This window comes from Garra rufa, chromosome 8, assembly GCF_049309525.1.
Source record: "Garra rufa chromosome 8, GarRuf1.0, whole genome shotgun sequence".
Taxonomy (NCBI): domain Eukaryota; kingdom Metazoa; phylum Chordata; class Actinopteri; order Cypriniformes; family Cyprinidae; genus Garra; species Garra rufa.
In genome coordinates this window covers 27,447,599-27,461,042 of record NC_133368.1, presented here as the reverse complement: position 1 = coordinate 27,461,042, position 13,444 = coordinate 27,447,599, and the positions used below count along the sequence as shown (strand labels likewise).

General features: G+C 34.6%; 2 protein-coding genes across 2 annotated transcripts; both read left to right on the top strand.

Moving 5' to 3' along the window:
* Positions 1–362: 362 nt before the first annotated feature.
* Positions 363–4,511, top strand: tex30 (testis expressed 30). The gene is made up of 5 exons (XM_073846350.1): positions 363–439; positions 520–756; positions 1,632–1,683; positions 3,678–3,889; positions 4,113–4,511. The coding sequence occupies exons 1-5, from the start codon at positions 416–418 to the stop codon at positions 4,269–4,271; spliced, it is 684 nt and encodes a 227-aa protein (XP_073702451.1). The 5' UTR covers positions 363–415; the 3' UTR covers positions 4,272–4,511.
* A 1,214-nt stretch (positions 4,512–5,725) lies between these two features.
* On the top strand, positions 5,726–10,340 carry rmp64 (ribonuclease MRP subunit p64). The gene is made up of 9 exons (XM_073846193.1): positions 5,726–5,811; positions 6,183–6,337; positions 6,457–6,545; positions 6,825–6,953; positions 7,052–7,129; positions 8,156–8,520; positions 9,177–9,241; positions 9,507–9,739; positions 9,852–10,340. Exons 1-9 carry the CDS (start codon positions 5,727–5,729, stop codon positions 10,231–10,233), a joined length of 1,581 nt encoding a protein of 526 aa, XP_073702294.1. The 5' UTR covers position 5,726; the 3' UTR covers positions 10,234–10,340.
* Positions 10,341–13,444: the final 3,104 nt, after the last annotated feature.

Genomic DNA, 13,444 nt, shown 5'->3' with positions numbered 1-13,444 from the left:
AATCTACATGTTTTATCAAGTTTGTAGAAGAGTTAACTTAATAATTCAGTTATTTATTCATAATAATTAATTGTAACTGAATAATTAACAGTGGAAATGTTATTTTTTGTAACTAAGACTTAAACAATCTACCTTGTATAAGTATTTACTTAATTGACTACATTGGTTTCATTTCAGACCAAACACACTTATATTTCTTTAAAATAATTGCTTTGATATATATAGTTCTAATTTAAGTGTCCGAACAGTTCATCATGAGGATACTTTTAACATTTTCATGAAGCCTTCTTGCCTGAGGCGCATGCTCCTTTACATAAGGTGGCGCTGTAAACAACGTGATTTGAACATCGATACATGTCCACGTGTGAAAAACCCGGGCATTTTAGAGCTCCTTGCTTTAACTACGCAACTATTGATGCCTAATATGGAGTTTTCCGAGGTATGTTCTCTACAGAAACATTATACCCAGTATTTTTGTAAATATATGTTAACGAGAGTTTTTGTATATGAATATTGCAGGAGAATGTGAGAATCCCGTTCGAGCAGAAAGAGTTGGACGGTGTTTTCACTGTCCCTGCTGACGTCTCCGCGGGATGCACAGCTGTGGTGTTGACGCACGGCGCTGGGGGAGACATGCACATCAAACAGCTGGAGAGCCTCGCACAAACTCTCGCCTGTTCGGGCGTTCTGTGTCTGCGGTTCACCTGCAAGGCGGTTAACTTTCTGTACAGAACCAGAGCGTATAGCGCCGTTGTAGTAAGCACATATTTTGCATTATTACATTATATCAGAAGTCTCTTCTGCTCACCAAGCCTACATTTATTTGATCCACAGTACAGCAAAAGCAGTTAAACTGTGAAATAGTTTTACTTTTTAAAATAACTGTTTTCTATTTGAATATATTTCAAAAGGCAATTTATTCCTGTGATCGAAGTTCAATTTTTAGCATCATTACTCCATTCTTTGTCACATGATCCTTCAGAAATCATTCTAATATGCTGATTTGCTGTTCAAGAAACAGTTTTTATTATTATTATTATTATTATTATTATTATTATTATTATCAATATGCAAAACAGTTAAGTATTTTTTCAGGACTCTTTGATAAATTGAAAGCAGAAATTCTAGAAATTAATACTTTTATTTAGCAAGGATGCTTTAAATTAATTAAAAGTGATGATAGAGGCATTTATAGTGTTACAAAAGATTTCTCTTTTAGATAAATGCTGTTTTTCTGAACTTTCCATTAGTCAAAGAAACCTGAAAAAAAAATACTCAGCTGTTGAGCAAATTACAATATTAGGATGATTTCTGAAGGATCATGTGAATGGAGTAATGATGCTAAAAATTGCAGGAAAAACGTACATTTTAAAACATATTCAGATATTATTAATAATATTATTAATTATTAATCTATTTGTTTTTTTAATAAAACTAAACAATATATTATTTTATAAAATGTATTATTATTACTTGTAGTAGACACAAATTAATAATAATATTTAATATTAAATTCATATTCTTTGCAATAAATCAAATATATACAAATATAAAATGAATTTTTATTATAAATTAATAATATTAATAATATTTTCAATATTACAAAATACTTGCAATTTTCTATCCACCAGGATTACTTAAAGACCCATGAGAGCTATGCACCAAACAGCCTTTTCTTGGGAGGTAGGTCTCTCTTTCTCTTTCTTTCTCTTTTTCTTTCTCTTTCTCTTTCTCTTTGTCTGTCTCACTCTTTCTTGTTTGAATGTGCAAAAGCAGTCTATTTTTGAAGGAGGAACTGAAAAGTCTTTAAAAATATATGGATACATATATATATATATATATATATACACTAGTACAGACCAAAGGTTTGGACACACCTTCTCATTCAAATGAAAAAGAAAGTTTGTTCAAACTTTTGGTCTGTACTGTATATTTTTCTGTTTATTAAAGTTTTAACTCTACATTTGTGCAGTTTTCAGTGGGTTATTGATATTTTTAAATATATATAACTGAATAAAAAAAAAATTTAAATGGGTTTTTATACAAAAACAGCTTTTTTTATTTAAAAATCACTTTATAAAAGACCCACATTTCTAACTTTAATTCATGGGAATAACATGGATAATTTCACATGGTTAAGTGTAAGATTTTTGCCCATCTTTTGGAAAATCCAGTTTTAAAAGTAAAAAAAAAAAAAAAACTTTTACCAGTAGGTGGCTGCAGAGCCTCACTATTTGCTATTTGCTATTTGACCACCTAAAAGATATTTTTTCACAAGTTTTTTCAGTTGAATTCATATCAACAGTACAGACCAGACGTTTGGACACACCTTCTCATTCATTTGAATGAGATGGTGTGTCCAAACTTTGGGTCTGTACTGTGTATATATATATATATATATATATATATATATATATATTAGAGAAATCAGTACTAATATTTTTTGTAATATTAATATTGAATTGTCTGATTTCCTTCTGTTGTTCTATTATTATTCCCTATAATAATAAATACTTTTTCCAAAAATTATTTTTCAAAATTCTTCCTACAAAATATATATATATATATATATATATATATATATATTAGTGGTGGGCCGTTATCGGCGTTAACGTGCTGCGTTAACGTGAAACTCTTATCGTGCGATAAAAAAAAATATCGCCGTTAATCTATTCTCAAATTTGGGTTGGGAGCTGGGTCTGAACTACGCAAGCTATGATGACTTTCACCTTGATAGTTTAACGCGGATGTATACCGAAGACTATAGAATATGGTCGCGCGTTTAAGTCTCCTCCGCCAAAACACAGACGGGGTCGCGTCGTCCTCCATTCATAAAAACAGAATCTACTATAGCGAAATGCCACGTAAATTCGTCGTTTTTTGGATTCATAAATCAAATGTCGGTCTGTCACTTAATTCAAATCACGATATGGACTAGTGTATGTGAAAACTGAAATGCAAAAAGACCGTTTTAATATGAATCCGATATGTTCCGTTTGCCTAGCTGCATGGCGGAGGCGAGCTTTTACTACACGCATACTGAAACACACGTGACGCTCCCGGTAATTTTTGGCATTTTCATCTCACGTGAACAGATAAACTCAATCTCCCAAACTGCTGTGAGTGTCACTTTTACCGTTTCATTTGAGAAAACTAGCATCATATCATACTGTATACACAGAAACTTCACGGCAACCTGTCAAAATAAAAGTACGGTGTAACATGTAATGGGTTGGGTAGGTGTTGACGTTAAAAAAAAACACAATCTATAGGTAGAAAAAATAATTTCATTGTTAGTTAGTTAGTAAACACAAGTACATCTAATTGAACATAATTAATTTTCATCAACAAATTATCATAGAACAGCTTTATGAGCTTTATGATCCATTCTCAAAGACTTACTTTTAGTCATTATTTGGGTAGCACACATATTCTGAATGCCTTCAGCAGAATTCAAATTAGCCATTTTAATCTAGATTAATCTAGATTAATTACAAAATTTAATCTAGATTAATCTAGATTAAAAAAATTAATCTATGCCCACCCCTAATATATATATATATATATATATATATATATATATATTTCTCTCTCTCTCTCTCTCTCTCTCTCTCTCTCTATATATATATATATATATATATATATATGTATATGTATATTTGTATATTTGTTTCCAGGACGCTCTATGGGTGCTCGTACAGCTGTTGCTGTGTGTAAACGTATGTGCGACAGCCAGAAGGATGCAGTCCAAGGTGTACTGTGTTTGTCATTCCCAATGACTGTACCAGGAAAACCACAAACATATGTTGAGCGGAGCCATGACCTGCTTGCGCTGTCCCAAACTTCTGTGCTGTTTGTTTCTGGCACTGCAGATAACATGTGTGAACAGGTGAACATGTATGACTTTCTTCTGTGGATCACAAAAAAGAATTTTGAGAAATTATTTTTATTAGAGGAACACATTTTTTTCTTTTGTTTTGGTAATGGTTAGTGTTCTCATTTTGTTAAGTGCACAAGTTTGTGTTAGTTGTTCAGTGTATGCACTGTATGAGATGACTGAACTTATTTAATGTAATAAAATTAACGAAGCTTATCCTTTGCTTGCTTTTCAGAATCGTCTACAAAGTATTATACAAGCCATGAAAAGCCCTTCTGCTGTTCATTGGGTCAAGGATGCAAACCATGGACTCGCAGTACGAGGCAGAACAGAGGAATCAGTACTGGATGAAGTCAATCCACAGATTATTGCATGGGTACTACAACACAAATAAAATGTATGTTTATTAATAGATAAATATGGTAATTACTGTTTGATATAAGAAGATGGTGGACTGTTAAGCCTAAGCCTCTGTACATAATTATATTAACTGTGTTCTGTACAGTTATTGTTTATGTAAGAATAATAAAGAAATCAAAGCTTTTTTAACACTAATTATTAATTTTATTATCAATAAAACTTTATTTGTACTATTTGGGCTATTTATTAATAAACTATGCTATTCATATTTTTACTATTCATATTGAGAGGACATTTATTTGCAAGCTATATGACAAACCATTTGTAAGCTACACTTGTTTGATATACAGTGGCTATAGAAAGTCAACACTCCTGTTAAAATTGCAGCTTTTTGAGATGTAAAAAAATATGAATCCAAGTAAAATCATGTCAGATCTTTTTCCACCTGTTGTGTTAAAAGCAAAAGGTGTTGACATGACCTATTTTTACATGGCTTCTCTTTTTCATATCAAAAACACTGAATGTATAGTCTTTTATATCCAGAGGCGGACAGTAGTAAAGTATTTTTACTTTGCTGTAAAAGTACTTTTCAAGTGTCTGTACTTTATCAGTGTTTAGAGTGTTTTTCTTAAGAAAACTTTGCTTCACAATATTCCAAAGCATAATATTGTACTTGTAATGTTGTACTTTTTACTGCTTCTTAGTTTTATACTAAATATCACTTAGTGCTTAATTACATTGGAAATCTATTACTTTCTTACTTTTACTGAAGTAAAAGTAATTCAAAGATTTACTTAAGTACAACGGTACTACATTTTTAATGTTATTAATGTTATTAAAGGTAAAACTAACAACTTTTATTTATGAAATGTAGTGCAGTAAAAAGTATGACATTATGCTTTGGAATGTAGTGAAGTAAAAATTTCCAAAGAAAAATGTACAGATACTTTTCAAATTTACTAAGTAGTTTAAAGCAGTATAATTTTTTCATAGATTTTAAGTCAACATTTGAAGTGGTTCATCAAAGTTGTCCTAAGACAAAAACGGGTATTGGTTTGGTTTTTGAACAACTTTGATGAAAGGTTTTTATCCACTTCAAATGTTGACTACGGTATATTTATACAAAGAACAAAAAAAAAAAAAACATTAAGCCAAGGATGATGTATAAATTAAAATAAATTAAAAAGAAAAAGAAAAAAAGTGCTAAATCACAGTCTCAAGTCTTTACAAAAGGCTTAACAGGCAAAAATTAGCATCTGTATAAAACATAACTAGTTAATTGATTTATTAAAAATACTTGTCTTTTAAATTCGTGTGATAGTTATAAAAACAAATAAGACATCATTAAACACCAAAAAAGCGCATAAAAAATTAAACAAAGGATAAAGAAAAAAAAAATGGTGTGTGTATACCTTTAGGAACTATGACGTAATCATATGAACAAACGTATGATTGGCTGGTTTTCTCTCCCCGGCAGTCAGCTGTAAACATGGCGCAGGAACCATGGAATAAAGTTAATATTCCGTTTCCAAGTGCTGTTTCTTCGAGTAGAATCCCATTTACTGAATCAACTGGTATGTTCTGATATTTTAACCCATATATCTACTACACACAAAGAGCGCATGCACATAATGTAAAGAAATACTCATAGAACAGTGTGTTTCCCCGTGTTTGATCTGAACACGTGGATCCGTTCATATGAAACGCACATGTTCATGTGATATCATTTGTCGGCAGTGTTAGCATACCTACAGAATGTGTTTATTAGTGTTGGTAGTGTAGTGCTTTCTTATTACTTTAATAATTGCAGTGTTCTCATTTGGTAAATTGCGCGTTTATTGTGTATTATGTGTACGTTGTTCAGTGTAGGTACTGTATAAGACGCCTGCAAATACATATAATTAAATAAATGACATGTAAGTTGTAACGATGTTTCTCTGTCTAGATATTTTGATTGAATGTCTGCTGTCTGACTGTGAGAATGTGCTGACCCTATTATGCAGTGAAGTTCTACAAACAGAAATTCGTGTTCTATACGAACTACTTTACGTTTTGAACAACAGCTTTAGACAACACAAGCCATTCCGAGCATTAAAACAGGTGGGAACCCAGTGCTTCAGTGTACATTTTATATACATGCATATTATTATTGTGTAACTATTTCAAATGAATGATAAAATGGATTTGCAATGCAGAGCTTTTATTTGCATCATCTGCAGGTTGAGCAATGCATAAACCGCTTAAAAGAGATGAAGTTACAAGCCGCCATGGAAGATCTGAAGGAACTGTGTCCAGACAAACTTAAGAGGTAAGGTGTAGGTTAAACAAATGATACATTTTGTTTTCCATCCATGGTGGAAAAAAAAACAGCTAAAACCAGTCTAGGCTGGTTAGGCAGGCTGGTTTTAGAGGGGTTTTGGCCACTTTTCCAGGCTGGTCTTAGCTGGTCAGGCTGGGAAACCACCAGCTAAAACCAGGCTGGGAGACCAGCTACTTCCAGCTTAAACCAGCTAAGACCAGCCAACCAGCCTAGGCTGGTATTAGCTGTTTTTTTCAGCACTAAGAACATGTGTTTCTTTCTGTGTAGGAAAGATGGAGTTGAGATTGGGAAGTGTGATGCTCCCAGTCAGCCCATGCTGGAGTGGCTCTGTCTCAAACTGCTTGGAGCCTCCAGTCTTTTAGCCCGAACACAGGAGCGGTGCACCCATGCTTTCATGTATCCTAGATGCTTACATTCACAACCATTTACTTTGGTTTAAAAATGCTTACAATATAAGAACTGTGCATGGCTGTGATCCTTCACCCCCCAATTAGACTGACACGACAACACATGCTGCTGAACGAGTTCATTGTGCTGAATGTGGTGATAACCTGCATGCTCAGTCGTCTCTGGTGAGTTTGTCTTCCAGTTTGATTTACCATGCTACTGCTTGATTTAAGTATAGGAATCCACATGATCAGTATTTCTTGACACACATTTCTCATCGGGGAACTGGTTATTCAAATATTCTGCATTTACCAACAGAAAGCTGATTGGTTTGAAATTTGCTTCTGTGTGAGATTGCTACGTACATTGTTACACTGTTGACAATAGACAATGAACCCTTTTACCAAGAGAATTTTGGCAAATCTGCTAATATGAATGCACTGTTAGGGTTAAGTTATTATATTAATAACTAGCTGTAAATAAAATAATAGATGTCCCCATTACGTAAATGTGTTTTCACAACACATCAGCCATATAGTGCCACTGAACCGAACGAAACTTGCATATTTAGCTGATTATTGCTGCTGAAAATGGTCAGTTATTGTCATGTTTTGGGCTGTACTAATCAGTCAGATTGGGAAAAAACATTTGGAGTACTATAGACTGCAAAAAGTTATAACAAATCAAGGAGAGAAGTGCAAAAAAAAACTGATGAACAAAAGGCGTTTGTGGTTGACCAAACTGAACCAGGATTTCCAGGGCAAGAATCTTGACAACATTTGTGTTTGTTCAGTTACGTAGGTGAAATATTAGGCTAATATCTTAATTAATATTGCTCATACATATCTTTACCACCTATTAACTTTAGTTTGTCAAACTAGTGCACCCTTTCCTGGATACTAGGCCCTTCTCTACATGATTTTGAATCTTCTACACATTTCTACAAGCATAAATTAGCAGAAAAACATATTCAGTAGTACATTAACTGTGCAATCCATGCTGTTGTTTACATCTGAGTATTGCTAGTATGGCCGTGTATCCGGGTAACCAAACCATGACATAATGAACTAAAAACCAAATTTTAAAAATAGTTTCAGACAATATACTGAATATATGGAACATCTTCTGTCTGGTTAATGGATGGATTTTAAACAAAATTGCGTGCAACAAATGTTATTCTGAAAAAGGCTAACATACGTTTTATTTTTTAGGGTGTTTTTCAGAGGTATTCTGAGAGCCCTCATCCCTGTGTACAAAAAAACCACTGAACTCCTCCAGAAGGTGTCTCAGTCCCATCCCATGGCTTATCTGACTAACTTCACCCTGCCTGCAGACCTGAAAGACTTCCTGTGCCTCTCACACCCAGATATACTTTTGGAAGAAGGCACCAAAGAACCTTTAAGGGCCAAAAAAGGGACACAAAAGTCCATTTCTCTCCTTTCCAGGTTGTTTGGGGATAAAGGGCATGAAGAGGATAATGGAGAAGAGGTGAAAGAGATGATGCCAATATTAGCTGCCATTCATGATGAAGGTTCTAGTCTAGACCTGGGGGCAGCAGTTTTACAGAGACGGCCAGGTTATTTGAGCTTTTTATTTTTTTAAATTGGATAGTTGTGTGTTCTGTAAAAAAAAAATCTACTTTGCTTTCATATGTGTACATTCTAGTGCGTTTTTGCACCATCAGTCGGCCATATTGGTGGCACTGGATGTAAACAATGCCACTGAACCAAACACATTTAGCTGATTATTGCTTCTGAAAATAGTCAATATTGTCATGTTTGGGCTGTACTAATCGGTCAGACCAGGGAAAAACATTTGGAGCACTATAGACTGCGTTTGTGGTTGGCCAAACTGAACTAGGATTTTCCAAGCAAGAATCTTGACAATATTTGTTTGTTCTTATCATTTCTGGTCTGGTAGATGAAGTATTAAGCCAATATCTTAATTAATACTGCTTGTACGTATCTTTACCACCTATTAACTTTAGTTTGTCAAAATATTGTACCCTTTCCTGTTTACTAAGTCCTTCTCTATATGATTTAGCAGCTTCCACATGATTTAGACAGCATAAATTAGCAGAACAATTTATTCAGTAGTACATTACCGTGAAATCAGTGCTGTTGTTTACGTCCGAGTATCTCCAATATGGCCGCTCATCCAGGTGACTTAAGTGCAAACTTTTTTCAACATAGATGTTATATAATCTTATATTTACTTGTTGTAATTCTCTAGTTGTCTCATCCTGTGGACTGAACATTAAGGCTGTTCTTCAGCAGTCTTGTAAAACCACCAATCAGGTATGTGTATCTTGGTTTGGATGTTCCCATTTCTGGTTTTGCCACTCACATTTTTCTGATAGATCGAGGCCCATTTCCACCTTGTAAGAAAAAAATGAAGTTATAATTATGACTTTTAAATCTCATTGTTATGATGACTTGCCAAAGCAGGCTTTTATTTGTACATGGTGCAAATGAGCTTCTAGATCAAATACATTTTTTGAGAAAAATAATTGTCTGACATTTTTATAGAAAAAAAGTAGTCATTGATTAATTCTTCTAAAAGATGTCTCTGGAGCCTCAGATGAAATCGGACATCTCAAGCCAAGCAGCAGTCCTTCAAAAGAGGAAGTTCTTAAAGTCGCTGAGGAAGGTGTCTTCTTTCACAAATGTGGCTGCCCTTCTGAAGAAAATAATGCACTGGTGCCGGAGCTGTAAGTTTCACCAAGAACGTAAGCAGCTGGCCTTCTTGCACCTGAACTGTCTGAGAATGGAAAGTCTGGAAGCTGAAGGTGTCAGGTACATATTAATACTCTAACTGAAATTTGTGTTTTTAAGAAATTCATATAAATACAACATTAATTAAGCAGGAGTATATATCAAGTCTAATCATATGTATTTTTAAACTCAGGGTGGAGAAGAGATTAAAAAAGTTTAAGTTAAAAGTTCAGAAGGTATTGATGCTTCAAAAGACTTTGCCACAAAAACATTCCAGCTTCTTCACTGCACTTTGGAGAACTCGATGGCACCATGGAACCTTCATGGCACGCTACAGAACTGCCAGACGCAGATGTGCATTTTCCAGGATGTGTTCTAGACCAATTAAAGACTTGTTTGTTTCCATGAAACACAAGAAGACCTGTAGGCCACAGCAAAAATCCTCAAAAGAAGAGGTGTCAGGAAATAATAAAATACTTGGAGCCGAGGAAAAAATGGACTCACAGATTGCCTTACAAAAACCAAATGTGCAAAATGATGATATTGATGATATTTTTGCATCCTTAGGCTTATAAATGGTTCATAGTGTTGGTTGAATGTATGGGTTTTGGATAAAACTTGGGCACAGCTGACCACGTCACTGTAAATAAGACTGAATTAAAGGAATTTACTTACTGTATAATGTATGTGACTTTTTTTTTTCTCCACATTTTTAATTCTGGATTGACAAATAACAGTCTTTTCCAATAACTCATGCATGGAATATGAAACACTGAGAAAATAAACCTGTTGTCAAAAGGAAGTTTGAGTTTTTTTTCTCCCTAATATATTATAAGAAATGATTCATAGACAATTCCTAGGGGGAAAAAAACCATACTCATATCAAATGTACCAAATGACATATTCACACCTCATTAAGGAAGGTGTTCCAGGAGACGCATTAAAACAAGAACTGAAACACATTTGCATAAATGCATAGGCCAAAATACCATCTATCTACTGTACAGATCTGATCAGCACATTCAGAAATAGCCTGTGGTTTTTCAGTTACTTCAAACATCACTTTATGTCTGCTTAAACATTAAACATTTTCATTAAACATTTATGAAAGATGTAACATAATTTAACTGCAAAAGCCAAATCATGTTTGCACAGTGAGTCATATTTGATGTTACACCAGGGGCCTCATTTATAAAGACTTGCGTAGAAACCATCCTTGATTTTATCTAAGAACTTTTCTGATTTGATCGTAAGAGCGATTCAGAGAAAACGAACGTACCACGAAATCCATGCGTACGCCAGTCATTCGGTTATAAATCACAAATGATCGTGGAATTGTGTGCAGCTGAATGTTCCGCCGTCGAAACGCCCCTGCTTAATTAATTAACATATAAAATGAGCTCATTCCTAAAGCAAAAACTCTGTGACAATGGCAAGTAAAAAGGAGCGCAAGAAATCAAATTATTGAATTATTATTTGATCGTACGAACACTCTAAGATCAAATCAGTGTGTAAGAAAGTTTTATAAATGAGGCCCCAGGTTTATTAATGCATATTATATAATAGTAAATGCATTACCAATCCCTCAATACATGTAGCCTATATGTATTTTAAAAAATGTAGTTAAATACAAAAACAGAACCAATCATTTTAAATAGAGCATTTGCTGCCTGATTTTTTTCCTAAGGACCTATACAGAAATGAAATTTAATTGGTTTCATTAGGGCTCAATTTACACCACAGCCTGTCCCAGAATGCATTATGCATCTCTGGGTCCTGTGGCCAGTCTAGATAGGTTCTAGTTTTCACCAGTCGGGCCAATCTATGATGGGAGGACAGCATGCAAGACGGAATAAATTCTAGAAAGACCAGGGGCCTCATTTATAAAGACTTAGAAACCATCCTTGATTTTATCTAAGAACTTTTCTGATTTGAACGTAAGAGCGATTCAGAGAAAACGAACGTACCACGAAATCCATGCATACGCCAGTCATTCGGTTATAAATCACAAATGATCGTGGAATTGTGTGCTGCTGAATGTTCCGCCGTCGAAACGCCCCTGCTTAATTCCTAAAGCAAAAACTCTGTGACAATGGCAAGTAAAAAGGAGCGCAAGAAATCAAATTATTGAATTATTATTTGATCGTACGAACACTCTAAGAAATAAGTAAGTAAGAAATCAAATTATAGTGAGGCTGAACTATCTGCAATACCAGGCATTACCACAAGGAAACGGTCGTACGCCAAGCTGGAATCTGACGTGGAGATAAGTACTTTTCCACGTCAAAGACGGTTTTTATAAATCTGTACTTTGACGTGGATTTGATCGTTCTAAGATCAAATCAGTGCGTAAGAAAGTTTTATAAATGAGGCCCCAGGATAAGAATGTCTATGTTCTACTTGGAGCCAGTAAGTGGCCATATTTCTTAAAACCCAATCGATCTTTCGGTATATGCTGTTTGTGAAGAGTAGGCTACATAGTGTGCCTCATTTGTTACACTAGTCGGTCGTGAGACACAGCAAAGTAAAGCAGCGTAACTTCTGCTCAGATACACCTAACCCTAGTTGATACTTTATCTCAACTTTTCAATTATTTCATTAATTTACAAATAAACAAATGCCTTTCCGATGTGATATAAGTGAAAAGGGAGACGATTTTCGAAAATGATTTCACCAAAAGGCGGACGCGAACTCGGGTCTCCCGCGTCAAAAACTAGATGTCACTCGTTTTACCATTTGCGCCACTGAAATTGTTCTTTAACAGTTGTCTTTCGTAATATTTGTAAATATGGCCTATTTGCATTGTGTAAAAGGTAATAACACATTAAGTAAAAGGCACCAGACTACAGAATATGGCATATACTCCTGTATTTTTTTTTCTGGGGGAGGACCCACCCACATTAATTTTGCTTCCAACGCCCATGTGTGTGTGTATATATATATATATATATATATATATATACATACAATAAATTCTTACTGTTGTGGCCCACCACTTGAAGGAATGTAGGGGGGGGGGGGGGGGGCTCACACTAAGAGCAGCCTAGGGGCCCTTAACAACCTTAATCCGCCCCTGGTTGCATGTAAAGTTGTTACTTTGACTTTTAGCTGAGTGTAGTTCAAAATATACCCGGTTGTGATTCGGTTGTGAAAGGACGTCCAGCAGGTGACGTCTTTTACACGTGCATCGTGTAGTCCATCGTCAACCTCTATAAAATCCTTATGAAATATGCAAAAGCAATTGTGTTACATTCACATTCACATTGGCATACTACAGTAATTAATTTAAGTGCCCAAAGTAGTTTCATAAGAGGTTGTTAATAGACGTCCACTGACGTCCTTTAAACGTTTAGTAAGACCCATGCAAACCAGCACGGAAATCTTTATTTAAAAAACTTCCATTTGTTTTACATTTTGTTTTATGTCAAATTCTATTCACAAATTGCTTGTAGTTAAGTGTGAAATCACTGCATTTAACCATTATTCCATCAGTTTCCCATACATTACAATATGATTTAATTATTTCGTTTTTAATGATTAAATATATATAGGCTATATACATAAGTAAGTCACAATTTAAAGTCTGAGCTGGATGCAAAAACTGCTGCCAAGATGTTGTTACAAATTCTGGCGATATGGTATCTCTATAGCAGATTATCTCGAGATATGACAGTTTGTATACTCAAAATTCCAGATCAATAGGTGGCGGTAATGCATCTTTTTATGCTGGTTTGGCAAAATCGCCAAAAACACCAGAAGAAGAGGAGTGAGCCGTAACGTACACCA